The 16,554-nt window shown below is 40.6% G+C and overlaps 1 protein-coding gene across 2 annotated transcripts in view; it reads right to left on the bottom strand.

Annotated features, from left to right (window-relative positions):
- Positions 1–16,554, bottom strand: part of mei-41 (ATR serine/threonine kinase meiotic 41) — a 131,246-nt gene that overhangs the window by 69,459 nt on the left and 45,233 nt on the right. For both annotated transcript variants that reach the window (XR_012825986.1, XM_075680723.1), the window contains exons 20-34: positions 13,577–13,829; positions 12,516–12,590; positions 12,243–12,356; positions 11,478–11,672; positions 9,648–9,812; positions 9,111–9,203; positions 7,879–8,036; positions 5,291–5,410; positions 4,614–4,712; positions 3,357–3,471; positions 3,192–3,260; positions 2,986–3,074; positions 2,576–2,708; positions 1,769–1,905; positions 1,178–1,292 (exon numbers count right to left, since the gene is read on the bottom strand). Coding sequence is in view for 1 of the 2 variants with exons in the window: in XM_075680723.1 (XP_075536838.1) it covers positions 1,178–1,292; positions 1,769–1,905; positions 2,576–2,708; positions 2,986–3,074; positions 3,192–3,260; positions 3,357–3,471; positions 4,614–4,712; positions 5,291–5,410; positions 7,879–8,036; positions 9,111–9,203; positions 9,648–9,812; positions 11,478–11,672; positions 12,243–12,356; positions 12,516–12,590; positions 13,577–13,829 (1,930 nt within the window). In the remaining variant the exon portion in view is untranslated. The remainder of the gene's footprint in view (positions 1–1,177; positions 1,293–1,768; positions 1,906–2,575; positions 2,709–2,985; positions 3,075–3,191; positions 3,261–3,356; positions 3,472–4,613; positions 4,713–5,290; positions 5,411–7,878; positions 8,037–9,110; positions 9,204–9,647; positions 9,813–11,477; positions 11,673–12,242; positions 12,357–12,515; positions 12,591–13,576; positions 13,830–16,554) is intronic.

The following is a 16,554-nucleotide window of genomic DNA, read 5'->3' as shown; positions in this document are numbered from 1 at the left end:
GAGGTCTTGTAAATTCTCATACAAGGCCGTCACTTCAGTGAACAATTCTTTGAGGTCACATGAAGTTTCTTCAAGTACAAGAAATATATATATATATATATATATATATATATATATATATATATATATATATATATATATATATATATATATATATATGGTGTTCAGAAAGCCGGTCGCCCCCCCCCTCGGAAGAATGAATACTTTTTGCATATGATCTGACTTCTGCTACAATAATGTGCATAACAAACCTCATTATAAAAATAATAATGCATTTACCTGCAGTGAATGCAATGTTCAATGCATTTTACACTCAAACCTTTCTTATTATGTTTTGTTGACTGATTGAAATAAACATTAACATAGTCAGAGCTGATGCTTATGGTATCTAGTAATAAAAAAAGATGCATCTTCAAGGAAGTCTTAATTCATTGAATACATAATAAATGATAAAAAAAAATAACAATAAATGCACCTATAATATAATCCAGATATTGCTCCAGATAATCCAGATATAACCCTATTTACAGACTAACAACAATAAGGAGAAATGCTTCACTCAGGTTATTGAAAACTTGCCATTTAACATGCATAATAAGACCCTATAGAGGGAATAAATCCTTTAAAAGAAGTGTCTAGTAAAACTAACACTTCATTAAACTGCCATTAGAGCATTACGTGGCTTTTTTAACCTTCTAGCTTCCAAATCTTCTTCTAAAGGAGTGCAAAAATTTCCAATTTTACTTTACTTAGCCAATGATTTGCATATCATGTTCTCATTTAAAAAGAACAAAAATATTAATTGCACGGATAGTGCGGATTTGATTGTGTAGATTTCTGTTCAACAGAAACATTAAGTATGATATCAGCAGAATTCTTTTTTAGAACATGAAAGTTTGCAATAATATTTTCTACACTCATGACAGAAAAGCAAATGTAAACTACGAAATGATACACAGGAGCGCCCAAAGTAAGCAGTTACAAATGTAAAAAGCTCATGCGTGTGGCTTGTTACCACAGAGCAAAACAAAATATAAGTGTGCCGTGAACAAGTAGGATTTGTCCTTGGCTTTATCGACAGAAATTGTTAGGATGGGTACAGCTGAGGCTTAAGGGATTGAAGTACAATAAGCAAGGCCTTGTGGAAAAAAAGAAGGAAAAAAAAAACCTGTCAAACCTTGTCCAGAAGGTCGAGTGTCCAGTTTGCCAGCCAGTCACGGAAGTTTTGTGCGTAACTGGTGCCGAACAATGGGTGCGGGTACTCCACCGAGCCACTGTTAGACATAATGTATCTGAAATGGACACACTAAATTAAAGGAGTACTGACTTTCCTTTTTTAAACCGTAGCAGCATAACTACACACTTCCCGCACGTAAAATAATGACACTTAGCCAACATAAACGTTGGCAGGCATAAGATATTTTAGTTTGACACGAGTTGGTGGACCTGTTGCCACTGACACTATTGTGGCGCCATGACGTGGAACAAAAGTGTCGTGTAACAGTAAGGTTGAATATGATGACACTGCTCATAAAAAAAGAAAAAAAATATCAAGAAACCAGTTCCATTCCACCCTGTGAATTACCAACGAAGCTGTGTATCGTGATGACTACGTTGACTTAGTGTATATATATATATATATATATATATATATATATATATATATATATATATATATGCATACACACATGTTCTACGTAAGCATAAAAAATGGAGACCTAGCTATGTACAGCTTCGCCGTAAAAAGAGAAAAATATGAAGACCATACCTGGAGCTGAGCATTGGGGTGAAGATCTCCTGTACTTCAGGAGAAAAACTTTTCCACAAATTTCGTCCGAGTGTAGATTTTGCTTCACTACACTTGTAGATTTTTAGAGTCTCTTGAATGGCATATGAAGAACAGTCCTGGAAAAGAGGATGTGGCCATATAAAAGTGTGCACAGCTGTGACTTCTTACTAGTAAGCTACATAATCACAACATATCCAAATATAGTATTTCCATTATTAACTCTTTTTGTATGCGCTTGTGTCATAGCATTGCAATAAAGGTGATACATTTTTAACGGTACATTTATCGGAGCATCGATATAAAAATAATAGTGAACTTAAAGACCCAAAAAACAGTCTCACACAGACCTCTGACAAGAAAAGGCACAATTTTGCTCAGTTGGATGTGTGGTACTTAAAATGTGCCTGAAGGTTGTCTGTGAATGCAAGCATGCAATGCTGCCTAATAAACATATTCTAAAGCCTTATTTGGGCAAGAAGATATGCATACGATGGAGGCCTCCGGACTATTTTTGCTATATATATTCTCTCAACTTGCAGCTAGATCTATGTACACAAGTGTTTTTGCATCTTTCTCTGGAATGCAGCCAGCATAGCTGAGAATTCAACGTGTAATCAACTGACCAGCAACAGAGCACTGAAGGCACTCAGCCACAGTGGCTGAGGGCCAAACATGTAATCAGTGTAAACTGTGAAGTGGTACATGGCTATTCCTGTTTGCTTCATCCAGACATATTTTCTTGCATTTTGGCACTTCTCACTGAATCTAAATCTATGCCTTGTTCACCTGGACTCTGCTGTCTTCAGCTGCAAGATATGAGCGGCACAGGCGTTGAAGCAGGTCAATTGCAAAGCTCTTGTCATCAACTCCACTGTGGACGGCAACCGCTTTCTCAGTTCTCAAAAGCTTCAGTTCCAACCTGAAAAGCATTTCAGGCATCATTCTGAAGGAAGCCATATCTGCCCCCCTGTAATGCGAGTCCTTCTGTGTAATTATTAGCTTCAGAAAGTGCGTCAAATTATGTTTGGAACCATGCTTTAAACATACTAGTACAAGATTTAGCGCTTTTCAAATTTCATGATTAAACTTCTTCCTGTTTATTAGTTTGCTCACTCTGTCAAGATGAAATCTGTAACAGCTAATACTATCCGAGATAAGGTTCACTATTGGTTGGAAAGGGCTTCCATGCCACTCACATGCCAGGGTCAATTGCTCCCAGTTCTCCGAAGCATTCAGCCAGAAGGACATGCACTTTGGAATCGGCTTCCCGGCACCCACTCAGAAGCTGCGTTTGACAAGTAGCAAGAGATTAAAATTTCCTACTTACAAGAGCATTCCAGAAGATCGAAGCAGATCTTTTCTTTGTATAAATATCGCAGCACTTTTTTTAAGTTTAACTCACCTGAACTATCAGCTTGGAAACCAGCGGATCCACCGACTCCCGTGTAAGCAAATGCTCTGCCAACTTGCTCTGTTGGAAGGCAAAAGTGTGCTAGGCCCACGTGCACAGCAGAGAAGTAACAGCGAAACGAATAGAGGTAGAGCAGTGATTAGAACTGATTAGTACCTGATTAGCTGAGAGCACCTTCTTCAGCTTTCCCAAAGCTAGCACCCGAACATCAAGGTTTTCATGTGCAATACCATGCAAGCAGTGGCCCAAGATGTTACTTAGGTTGTTCTCTCTGCATAAAGCACAAAGCCACATGAGTGTATGTCACCAGTGAATGGCCTAAAATAAAACAAAAAAAGCAAACTAGACAAGTGGCAATAATGTTTTACTTCATTCAGATGAGGCCACATTCAACAACACAAGTTATTACACAGTGGACCTGCTTATTGTGATATGAAGAAACAAAAAATTTTATGTATGTCCTTTGCATGCAAAGGGTGTCAAATGCAGTACTGCATTGACCGCATGCATGCGTTACATCCCTGGTAAGTCATTGCTAGATATATATACGGTATACTGTTAAAATACAATCAATAGCCAGGACAGAAATGAACACTAGAGTATGTAAAGTTCACAATAAAACAGTCCTGAATAAATGACAAAACAACGGTAAACACAAGCAAACATTAGTGTGGAATGAGCCACGTGGCTGGTGTTGCCATTCTGTCACTGCCTGGCGCACGTGACTGTGGCGGTGAGTGGTCAAGACGTAGTCATAGCAGAAGTGATGCCTATATTCAACTGGATACCCACAATTTGAAACATCACAGTAACGTCAACATTGGCAGCATTTTCGTCATTGTGTCAGGCTCATTTTCATCATTCCCTATTGTTTGGAATAAATCTTTGACATTAACCCATAAAACACGAATTACTACTTTTTACAAACAGATTCTTTATTGTAACGAGCATTCTACTCATTAGAAATCGCTGTCTGCTTGTGTTGTAAGACATACAAAAACTTAATTAATCAGCACGCACAAACACACACAAAAATACAATCATAGCATGAATCAGTGCAAATAGCAGAAAAATCATGTTCAAGTACTAAAGGCAACACATTTTTCAACTCTTGTTTTTTTTTCTTTTGACAATAAGCACTTAAAATGAATGAATGAATGAATGAATGAATGAATGCAAAACCCCTGTCTCAATGGGGAGCTAGTGCAGGAACTTCAATGTCATGTCGTCATCAGTCCTTCATCTTATACTTTTCTGGCTTGCTAAACCTTCCATGATGATACAGTATTGGTATGCAGTATAATGATATCGCAGATGTGTAATTTACCAATCACTGACAATGTAGTAAATCCCAGGGTAGTAAATGTGATGGAATCAGTTTTTTTTCAAACCACTTCCAGCAATAATGATTACCCTTGGCTGTCTGGTGTTGCCACAGTGTGCTGAACATGCTCCAGTTCCGGAACTTCAGAAATAAAGTGAAGGTCATGAAAGAAGCTCATGTGCTGCTCCCTGAAAATGACAAAGAGGAAAGGGAATGCATGCACTAGCATCACAACAAACTCGTATTTCTTGCTCCAAGCACAACGAAACAAGCACAAAAGCAATTTTTAAGCATTTCTTTTGTTATTTGCATGCACTGCTGGGCCTTGCAATTTGTTGTTTTGCAAAGTGACGAGCCATAAGATCTTTGTTAAACAATGATTTGTGTTAGCAGCAACAGAGACAAATTTGCCTTATGCTACTAAATTGCAAAGAATGCATGCAAGCAGAAAAAAAAGAATCTTAGTTTTTAATTTTCCAGAAAACCAGAATGCAGGGTCAGAGTTAGCACTCCTTTACAAATTATTATTTGTATTTACTAGGCAGATACAGGTACAAGAATCGCTTTTATGTTTTGCAGCCACATGCACAAAAAAAAAACTACCTTTCTGTGCTGAGACCATGTGCCTAACGTTATCATTGTGGCTGAACTCGAACATGATGTAGTGTAAGGAAACATAAGTCAGATTCTTCACAGTTGAAAAGGCAAATAGATTTAGGGTGGCTCAGTGGCCAAACATGCAAATAAATGTAAAGGAAAGCCTCACCTGTTGTCAACAAAGAGAAAGTTGAAGATGTTTGTTGCACCTTCTGGGTCCAACTTGAGCAGTGGCAACAATGTGGCAGTTATCTGACTTAGCAGTGGACCTGTGGATGCTGGCTCGAGGCTATTGAAAAAAGATTAAGTGGATATTGTGTTGGTGCCTGCTGGCAGATATTCGAGGAGCTAGTCACAGTCTCAAGCAAAGTTTACAGTATGAAAAGGTAGGCACAGAAACACAGAAAAACAGAACTGAAAAGGACAACACAAATGGCATGTGCCCATGTTTTTTAAAATTCCTTTTCGAACCATTAAATTTTACCAACTCGCTCAGTACAACGCTGCCTGTAAAATAAAACAAAAAAAAATTAATGCTCACAAAATCCCTTTTCATAGGAAGATAAAGGCGAGCACATAATCAAACAATGACAAGAATGCATGTTTGAGTCCTCGTTCAGAATGCTTTAGTCTTCTTGCCCATTTTGTGCTTGTTTTTCTTTCATGTGAACATACATAAACTTTCTCAGTCATTTACATTGCCAAGAAGAACATTCTCTAGGCCCAGTGTTGGTTAACTACATTTTGAGAACTTTCTGCTCTATTGCGTGAAGGAAGTGTGGTGTCAACAGTTTTATGGAGCTTTACCATGCTTTACCATTTCATTTTATTGACCTCAAAGGCTCCAGATTGGGGCATTACAAGAAAGGTGGGGGTACAACAAAAAGAAGTAAGAATGACGAGAGAAACGATTCAGTGTACGCAGTGATAAATTGCATATGTAAAGATAAAAGACAAAATCATTTGTGCCATTGAGTCATACATAAGCATGAAATAGGCGCATCAAAAAGTACAAAAGCACAAGAAAAGCACAAGAAAAGCACACACAAACACAAAAACAAAGAAAGAAAGCTTGGCAATAAAATGCTTGGCAAACGACTAAAGCACACACTCTACAGCGCTTAGACATCGAACAGCATCACTCCCTACTTTTGCCTCCAACCAGGCACGTACTCAGGATTTTTTTCTTAAGAGGGGGGGGGGGGGGGTGTATTTTTACTAACACAAACGTGAATAATACCTACCGTTCGCTATTAAGGTCTGGGAGAATTATAAAGAAATATGTCTTTGCAGAACAATCACAGTTCTTTTGAATCCCTTGTTCACTGCTCTACCAAGTGCACAAACGGACTCCTATTGTTAATTGGGAAGTTGCGTAATGATGCGAGGCCACCAGTCCCGTACAATCCCGTAGAGCGCCGGACACGGTTCTAGACGTACTGTGCCCACCGCAGAAGGTTAGAAAAACACCCACATAAGCACAGCAAAGAAGTGGCTACATCAGGGGGCCCGACTCATAACTGTAGAAGCGTCATTCAAAACACACGGAATAATTTTCAACTTCCGGCGGCATTTCTTCTACTTCCTTTTTAAATAAAAAGATGTTTATCTATGAATATTTTCACAAACAATGGTTAAATTTGTTAATTTTCGCTTTTTCTTCCTGTTTGTCTGTTGCCTCGCGGCTCTCTCCCTTAGTAGATCACTTACTTTCTAAACTCCTTGCGACTCTTGTTTCCAGTTGCCAATTTGCATGAAAAGTGCTGTACAATTACGGAAAAACCAGATGAGATAACGGGTGACATTCATATTGCTTATGGGTTTTATGGTTATTGCAGGGTTTGATGACGGACGCTGTTTCACATGATCTTATTTTCCACCTTTCAAACCCATATCATGGATATATGGCTCCGAGGATCTGCCACCGTCACAGTGAGCCGTCACTTGAGGAATTAATGAGGCAAAAGGAATAGTTAAACAGAGCTGGCGTTTTCTCCGGCCGCAACTCGTTCCAAGAGCATACAGACCAGCTTACTAAGAACTGAATCCCTTTCCTAGTCCTTGGATGAGTCTAAACAAAGAAGGTTAAACTAACGAAGGAACAGCGATGCGCATGACCATTGCAATAGTGACAACTGAATGCATCTCGAGTTAATCGTACGGGCAGCAAATCAATGAGAAGGCCTTCATACCCCAGGAGATGCCGGTAACTACCGCCATCCAAAAGGAGTGAAAGAAGCAGCAAAATGTTGACTGCCGAATTTCTTTCAAGTATAAAGCTTGATTTGGTGGTGCTTTAGGAATGTGTGTGAGAAGTAGTGGCATGGGCAGAGGTGGGGGGAGGCATGTTACTTAATTTTAGGGGGAGGGGGGTGCCTTGGGCACGTGCCTACCTCCAGCCATCTATTTAGTCGCTCTGACACACTTTCAGAAGCATGAAAACTATGCTTTCGCTATTGAGAGAGACATCAGAGTACTGGTGACAGCACATACGAAAGCAGAGCTATTGAAAATATAACCTGCATGCTTAAGTTTCATTATTACAGCAATCACCATTTTCTGCAGTGATGTTACAGAAGGACATGAGCTCAGGTTTTTAATTACCCCACAAGACTTTCGCCACCATCAGTACAAGTGTTATGAACAATGAATCAAACTTGTGATAAGTGGCAATAATGAACAGGGCTGAGAAAAAGTGTTGCGGCTAGATTGGCGTTTGCAACTGGCAAAAGAGATGTTTCAGGGATCAACACCTACTTATGAATGAATGTGTTCCAAACACAACTGTTGATTGATGGGAATTCTCCATGACTGAGCCGTAATGCCAACTTCAGGGTTGCCATCAGCTTCATTCTAAGTGCTGTTACGTGCTGCTGGCCCATAAGCCGAAGAATGCACTCCAGGCTCCTGAGTGCCTGCAAAAGTGCAATTAAAACAGTTATGAATTTATGCTGATAACTGATACTGCCTAAAAAAGAAAAGAAATGATTATAATATACTCACTATTCTATGTAGTACTTTTTGTAGTTTAAAGGCTCATAACTTATTTACAAGCATCTACACCTTGTTTTTAACATTTTAATAGCAAAGAGTAGCAGAGAAATGACAACTTCCCATGATGAAGAGGCACGGCTTGAGATAAAAAAAATAAGAGCCAATAATTTTTGGACTAAGAACCCAAAAATTCTATGAACTAGGTTGCTCATATACAGATTCCTTTCGATTCTTCTGCATAAAACACAGAGACGTCTGCCTATTACAAAAATATTCATGTTATTTTACATATTACAAGCAGTGGTAGGACATGCTGTAAATGTCATCATCATCAGCAGTCTGTTTTATGTCCACTGCAGGACAAAGGCCTCTCCCTGCGATCTCCAATTACCCCTGTCCTTCGCCAACCGATTCAGAGAGCAGTATTGACAATTGTGCATATTTAGTGATCAATCTGCATATATCTTTCTGCAATGGGAACAAAATTTGTATGGTAGACTTCCATTAAGGCAAATGTGAAGTGACCGTGAAAAACTGTTTTTCTTGTAGAAAATTCAGCTCAGCAGAAGTCCACTGAACCTAAGAGAAACTAAACAAAAGTCTCTGAGCTGTTCAGCTAATCAAAATATTGAACTTAAGAGAGTTTATCTTTAAAAAAGCCTGCACTTGCTCCTCACTTCTGCAGACAAAAAATTAAATTATGGGGTTTTATGAGCCAAAACCACTTTCTGATTATGAGGCACGCCGTAGTGAAGGACTCCGGAAATTTCGACCCCCTGGGGTTCTTTAACGTGTGCCTAAATCTAAGTACACGGGTGTTTTCGCATTTTGCCCCCATTGAAATGCGGCCGCCATGGCCAGGATTCAATCCCACGACCTTGTGCTCAGCAGCCTAACGCCATAGCCACTGAGCAACCACTACGGGTACTTCTACAGACATGCATCCCACAATGAATCAAAATGTTGATAAGATGGAGGAAACCATGACAGCAAACCTCTTTTTTCTTGTCATCAGGAATATTTTTGTTCACAAGTTGAAGATCGAAAAACGTCAGGAAACCAAGTAGTCTTGGCTGGAGGAACTCCGCCTAGAATGCCAACAATGCATATTAGCGACAAACACTGCACAGCCAAATCATACAAAAAGCATCTGAGGCAGCAGCCTTTCATAGATTTTTTAAGATATCAGTATGACTGGTTAGTAGTTAGATCATGCAATTATGAAGTTCTTAGCTAAATAATATTACAGCTCTTGGTAGACAGCAGATGACTTACAATCCAAGTTGTTTATTTTTAAAGAGTGTAAGGGAGAGATATAGATAGAGAGAGACAATTAAACGAAAAAGTTTTACAAGACACCATATGGAAGCCAGGCAGTGAAAAATATGACTGTCACTATCAGCTGCTTGTTTTGATTGCTAGCGCAAGTGGTAACGCGACTGCCATGGTCAGTGCAAATCAAGTAATCAGTCTCTATTCCTTTTTCAGCGTTGTAGTTTGCTTCTGGTATACACATTTCTTGTGACCCTTACCAAATCTTTGGTGGAACGGATGGGACGAAAACCATCTTCCCTGGCCAATACCAACAAGCCATCATGCACCTGCTCATAATGGCTGCCGAGGTGGAACAGAAGCTCATTCAAGATACGCTGGAAGTCAAACCGAAGCACATTGCCAATGCGGAGGCCCGTCTCGGCCTAGAAAGTGCAATGGTACAAGGAAGATGTATCAGAACGTTAGAGGTATGGCATTTGGCAAACGCTGAGAATGCTTTGCATGCTTGCAGTACTTCAGTGTTGTCTGCATAGGACTGTGTTTACAAACATCAACCGCACAGCCCATTAGCAGCATTGGTATTGGTATTGGTACGCAACCAATGGTATTCTGTCAGCAGTGACGCACCGCACCAGGAGAATACTTTTCATAATTAAACTAGCTATAATTAGATGTGATTGATTAATGAACATTTTAATTACTGAGTTGATAGCGAAAATTTTTATAGAAAATTAATAATTGCGCTTTAAAACTCAGACTCAGTTGCTTTCAGCGTGCCATGCCTCACGTAATTATTTTTTCTGCGTTATAATGAAAACGCACAAGATATGAAAATACTGGCGGCATGATTATGCATTTGCATGCCGCAACACCAGTGGTACCAGACATTAATCGGAAGAATTAGCTCTGCTCAGTGCCACTGCGCATTGCATTGGATTCACACTTCATGTGGAAAAGGCAGCTCGCAGTTTGCGGTGACTAATGCCAATAACCATGCCTTGCACTTTCGCGTGGCAGCTGAGCCAGGCATTGAGCGGAGTGAATACTCACGAGTAACACCTGGGACTGCTGGCGTTGCGATGCGCGGACGCATTATATTTTGGTGCGCGGACGTATTATATCATGCGGCTATTTTAATATTTGCCGCATTTTCTTTATAGTGCGAAAAAAATAATTACGCGAAACATAGTACACTGAAAACAACTGAATCGGGTGTTTTAAAATACAACTATTACTTTTCGGTCGGAATTTACACCTTCAATTAAGTAATTAAAATGTTTGTTAATTAATGTAATCAAATTATTGACAGTTCAATTTTGAAAAAAAATCCTCCTGGTGCGGTGCGTCACTGCTGAAAGAATACCAGTGGTTGTGTCCTCGTATATTCTATATTTCATTTTTATTTCATTTTTAAGACCTTTGCTAACGTTAACTGGGACATCCTGTAATGTATGCAACTCTTAATGACACTCAATTATTAAACAAGAATTTGTAGTATCAGTTGGGTCTGTGTGGTCGTAAGAAAAAGAAAATGGATGGATTTTAAGAATATTCTCGTAAATGTTGACAGCAAAGCTGAATGCAATTTTTTTGTACTTATTATATTGCTTTATAAAACAAATTCGCAGCTTTTTCCCATAAATAATACCAACATGACCTAGTCCTATTACTACCCAGGCTTTTAGTTACCTTATGTGGTCAAGAAACTTAAGGAACAGTGCTTTTATAAATGAAGCCATGCAGTACGCGACAACATGCACTCATTGTAAACTGGCACGGAGCATAAAACTCGCAAGTACCAGTTGACCGTTTAGAAAGTCAGTAAACACGATGTATGGATACAATTTATGTGACCAGTTTCACAGAGGATGAGAACCAAGTCTTTAAGAAGCCTCCAGGAAGTCATTTGGTGCAAGCATGACATATAAGCTTGAAGAGCCATCGAATAAACCATCAGCTGCGATTCCATCAACTATGCTACTGCTTTCACTGGTTCTCGCCTTTTACAGCAGCTGTTCCATATGTCACATCACAAAATGTCACGGGGTCTAGCAATGCACTTTATGGAATTACATTTGCATCCATACCTCGACAAATGACAGGGCAGTGGCCAGCTGATTTCCTGAAGCATGGCAGACAAGGTAAGGGAAGATGTGCTTGAAGTTGGTCATTAGCAGGTCTCGACGGACCGACTTAATCTCTTTGGCAAATCCCTTCAACAGGCGAGAGCACACGGGCTCAGCTTGGAGAACCAGTGGGGGCAGCAGGAACCGAAGCATGCTCTGCAGGTAGCGCCAGAAATGTTCGATGCTGTTTTGCAATTACTCTAGCACTGCAAGGGATTCTCTTTATGCTGAACTCTATCAAGCTGAGTTCCTTGATAGGCTGAGCAGTTTGGTGGCCTTATTTTATCTACCGACAGACTCGGTGCAATAAGAAACAGAAAGATTAATGCAAACCATTTCATTTGTACACACAGGTTACCAGCAACTCTCGTGGTGCTCCGTCAACTAGTGGTTATCAGTGCCGAGCAGCCAATTGCTTCTGCCTTGCTAGGCTTTCGCTTTGTTATTTTCCACAAGGAAAATATGATTAAATGAACAAATATACAAGAAAGAAAAGTCGTGATCAGACACTGATCAGTGTAGGGGTTAGAGTATGCAATCAGGTGCATTTCATTCTATTACTTTGTCTGCCCCAGAAAGGTGCCCACAACAGTCCTTACATTCATCTTTACACACTGGTTTTCAGCTCATAGCATGAAACAGCTACTCATGTGCAAAAACAGACTGTACAGATAAATATGGCAAGTGAAACGAGACAAAAGATGACGATACCAATGCAGAACTTACAATGAGAAAGTTCCGAACGTCAGTGGAGCCGAATATGCCGATCAGGTTGCTGAGGAATGCGTTCACAGAAAAACCACGCTCATGGCACGCCTTGATCATGCTGTCAAACAGAAACTGCAAAGAGAAAAAAAGAGTTGAACACAACTGATAGGAAGCACCTGTCACAAACACAAATACTATTTCCTTTTCATTGTTACGACCAAACGAAAGGTAATGAGCGTTTGCTTCATCATGCATCAGTGAACAGAATGAAAAGAAAAACATCTTGCTAACCTTTCCCACGAGTGGTCGAAATTTCTTCAACAGGATGCTTGTGGTGGAACCTGTATGCTCCGCTAACTCCACAAGCTGCAATGAGAGACTCATGAATGATAGACTCATGACAATTAGATTTTGACAGAAGTGGCTGCTGGCCAAAAACTAAAGCTCCCCAGGACACATTTTAGCCTTTGCCATGCTAAAATGCAACTCTGTAATAGAGCCTAGCAAGCACTTAATAATTACACATATTTGGTATGCTAGACAGTCTCAATAACTTGTGCACTTTACTGACAGATGGCTCACACAACAATAAGTATTCCTGATCATGGAGCTACCACGGACTATGGTAACGTTTAGTAACCGACTTCCCTACTAAGTTAGGCTGGCATGCTTGATGACAGCTGTGGTTATTGCTATAAAGGATAAAAAATCATGCAAATAGCCACAGATTCAGTAAAATGCAGCATCAGACTCATTTGCGACCTTTGTGGGACAGGACATGCATACAAAATTATATTTCAGAAGAAGGCAGCAGATAGTGCACACAGCCCAGTTGTTTCCAAAGGCCGAAATTCACAGCGTGGTGCAAGTATCAAAACATGAAGGCCAAGAAGGATCTCGGCCCTTATGCTCAGTTTGAGTGCTTCCAGGATCTTCGTATATTTGTATGTCTGCTTGCTTATCCCCTGTTTGCTGGAAATATTGATTCTACCTTCATTTAACACGATTACAAAGGTGCTCAACTGTTTATGAGCATCTACAGAGAGGTACGTGTGATTAATTACAGATTAAATGAGCAATTAGGTTAGATTAAAATAAATTCTGGGTTTTTACATGCCAATGCTATGGCCTGATTATGAGGCATGCAAGAGTGGGGGGACTCCAGATTAATTTTGACCGCCTGGGGTTCTTTAACCTGCTCCCAATGCATGGTACACAAGTGTTTTTGCATTACACCGCTATGGGAAAGCGGCCGCTCCGACCGTCATCAACCCCGCGACTTCAAGCTCAGCAAAGCGGTGTCATAGCCACTGGGCCAATGTGGTGGGTTAGCAACTGAGTGAAGCTCTCACCTGCTCACGTGCAATGTCAGCAATGCCTGCTGTGCGGCACAGCAGGTGCTGCAGCAGGCATAGCAAAGCGAACGCCTGTGAGTCTTCTTCCTTGGCATCTTGTCCTACACAGCCAACTGCCGTGAGCAATGTGTCCTGCAGGCGAGCATTTTCCGACTGCCAAGCACTGTTCAGAGTCTGCTTCAACCGCGACACAATGGTGTCGCGGACACTGGGGTCGCCTCTCGACATCAGCACTTTAAGGGGCCGATTCCTGCAAGACATTGCAGCTCGTCTTTGCACTCTTTACTCTTTAATTAAAGACTTCGATACTTGAGATCAAGGGCATGAGGGAGTCTCAGCTGACAGAAGTGTGATGTTCCTCCCCTCCCCCCCGCAAAAAAAGGATGGCTTGCTTAATAAGTCCGAATTGCTAAACTAGGATTCTTGGGCAAGTCTTCACCAGAAACCAGTACACTCAACTTCCATTCCACATGACTACGTAAACAACCTCCTGTCCCGGGATACTTTCAGTGGGCACGTCAGCTGGTCATCCATCAGAGCCATGACCAACCCGTTCATGTTGTTCACGCAGGTTGGTAACACATACTCTTCTGTCAAAACTTCTCACCGCTGTCTTGTCCAGCTGGCGTGCCCTTCCAGTGTTAGTACTGTATGCATGTACATGAAAAAATTTTCACTCTCGTTACTGCTGCTTAGTGGAGATATTGAATCCAATCCTGGATCCATTACTGAACAGTTGCTGAGGGAACATCTCGATGGCCAAAAGAACATGCAGAAGCGATTAGATGCCATTGAGTCTAAACTTGAGACCATGGAAGCCATAGCAGCCAAATATGCTTAACTCAGAGCACACTTCGAGAAGATGCAATGAACAATAAAGGATCTAGAAAAGAAACTAATTGATTGAGAAGATAGGAGCAGACGAAACAAGCTAATAGTTTTTGGCTTTAAAGAGAATGCGGACAAAACACCAAATTCCCTATTGACTACATTAAATCAAGAAGTATTTGTAAAGCATTTAGGTGCTCGAGTATCTTTCGTTGAAAGACTGCACAAGATGTGCCGTAAGCAGGCAAAGAAGCACCGGCCTGTCATTCTAAAGTATACAGACCGCTGAGAAAAAACAAATGTGCTGAATAACTGCCACAAGCTCAAAGGGCAAACTATTTCGGAAGATTTTAGGGCCCGTGTGATGGCAGAGGGGCTCGACCTCTCTGTACCGACGTGGGAGCAGCCCGCATCAGTACCAGACTGATCCCTCAGGACCTAAATAAAGTTCTTCATACCATACGGCAGATAAGGAAGCACCATTGGGACAGCAAAGCTAACGATAGGAAAGCAGGTATCAAATTAAGGCTTCAGTACGACAGGATTAAGGTTGACAATCAAACATGTCGATGAGACAGCGCACAGATGAAACCTGGCATTTTGCATCAAGGAAGCCCTAAATGACCGCAACGACCCTGTTCCTGTGTTAAAAAGTAAAAAGAGTTTCGGTGTCTAAATGTAAATGCCCTGAGCATAGTAAATAAAACCGCCAAATAAAGAGCATCATAACTGCCCACAAATCCCATGGTTTAATAGTAACAGAAACTTAGTTGCATAGTGATATCACCGACTCTGAAATAACCCCTCGCGGTTAAATAATCTACAGACATGACAGGGATTTCCGTGGTGGCGACATTGCATTTCTCTTCCAAGAAATCCTGAGTGTTGCTAGGCTGCCTGATATTACAGAAATTTAATGCATTGTTGTGAAAATTTTTCTTAACAAGTGCAATCTGATCATAGAAGGCTTCTATCGGCCTCCAAATTGCAGCACCACCTTCTTCAAAAACCTTAATGAGTTATTGTGTGCCTATAGGAATAAGGGCTGCAGTATGCTACTTGCAGGTGATTTTAATGTTCCATCTGTAAACTGGAATAACAATTTCCCTGAGCCATTCTCAAGTGCTTCTGAGCCTTTTGTAGGTATAGTAGTGCTCCACCTTTCACAGCTTGTCAAAGAACCTACCCATATTCGAAACAATACGCTATAAATTCTGGACCTTTTCTTTACAAATGATGCCTTTGTCAGGCGCAACATGCAAATTCAGGTTTTCGTAGGTATATCAGATTACAACATTGTGTACCTTACGTTGGAAGTTAATTATGCCCCGCAGACTGAAAAACAAGAAAGAATTGTCCCAGTTTTCTCACGTGCCAGTGATATTGATGTATTGGACACACTGGACAGCTCTTTTTATGAATTTCATGCCATGTGTGAATCAAACAAACATTCTACTGTCGGAATATGGGGCTACTTCCAAGTTCCTGGTTCTGAAATGTATCTGTGACTTCATACCTGTGAAGTGAAAGGTGCTGAGGAAGTGCAATCCTTGGGTAACAAAAGAAATAGTATGACTAGAACGGAAGCTGATAAAGGCAAGGCAACAACATAAGCAATGTTCAATTGTTCCCACAAGCGAAGGTTTCTCGTCTTACGTACATTATTAGCTGATAAGACAAAAAAACCAAAAGTATACTACCAAAAAATAACACTAAAAATTTCCTTTTCGCATCCCCAGGAAAGTTCTGGCAGCAGTTATCGCCAAAAAAGAAAGTTGCACCCAAACTCTGCATCGGTGATACCTTTTTAACTGACAGTGCTGAAATCACAGATGCACTCAACCAATACTTCTGCTCAGTGTTTCCGTGTGATGACGGTATCAGCCCACAGTTCCCTAGCTGAGGAAAGTGTGTTAGCACTTATGCTTAATCTCGATGCTAAAAAATTGCACGGAGCTGATAGAATTCCGAATGCATTTCTTTTCCAGTACGCCGAGTGGTGTTCAAAGTATTTAACCCTAATATTCGAGAAATCACTGTCCTGCACGGAAATCCCAGCCAATTGGAAGTACACAAAAGTCATCCCCATACTAAAAACGATAAATCCGTCTCTCCTCACATCACACAGACCAATATCTTTACTCTGC

Source organism: Dermacentor variabilis, chromosome 2 (genome assembly GCF_050947875.1).
Source record: "Dermacentor variabilis isolate Ectoservices chromosome 2, ASM5094787v1, whole genome shotgun sequence".
Classification (NCBI taxonomy): domain Eukaryota; kingdom Metazoa; phylum Arthropoda; class Arachnida; order Ixodida; family Ixodidae; genus Dermacentor; species Dermacentor variabilis.
This window is presented reverse-complemented; position numbering and strand designations above follow the sequence as displayed.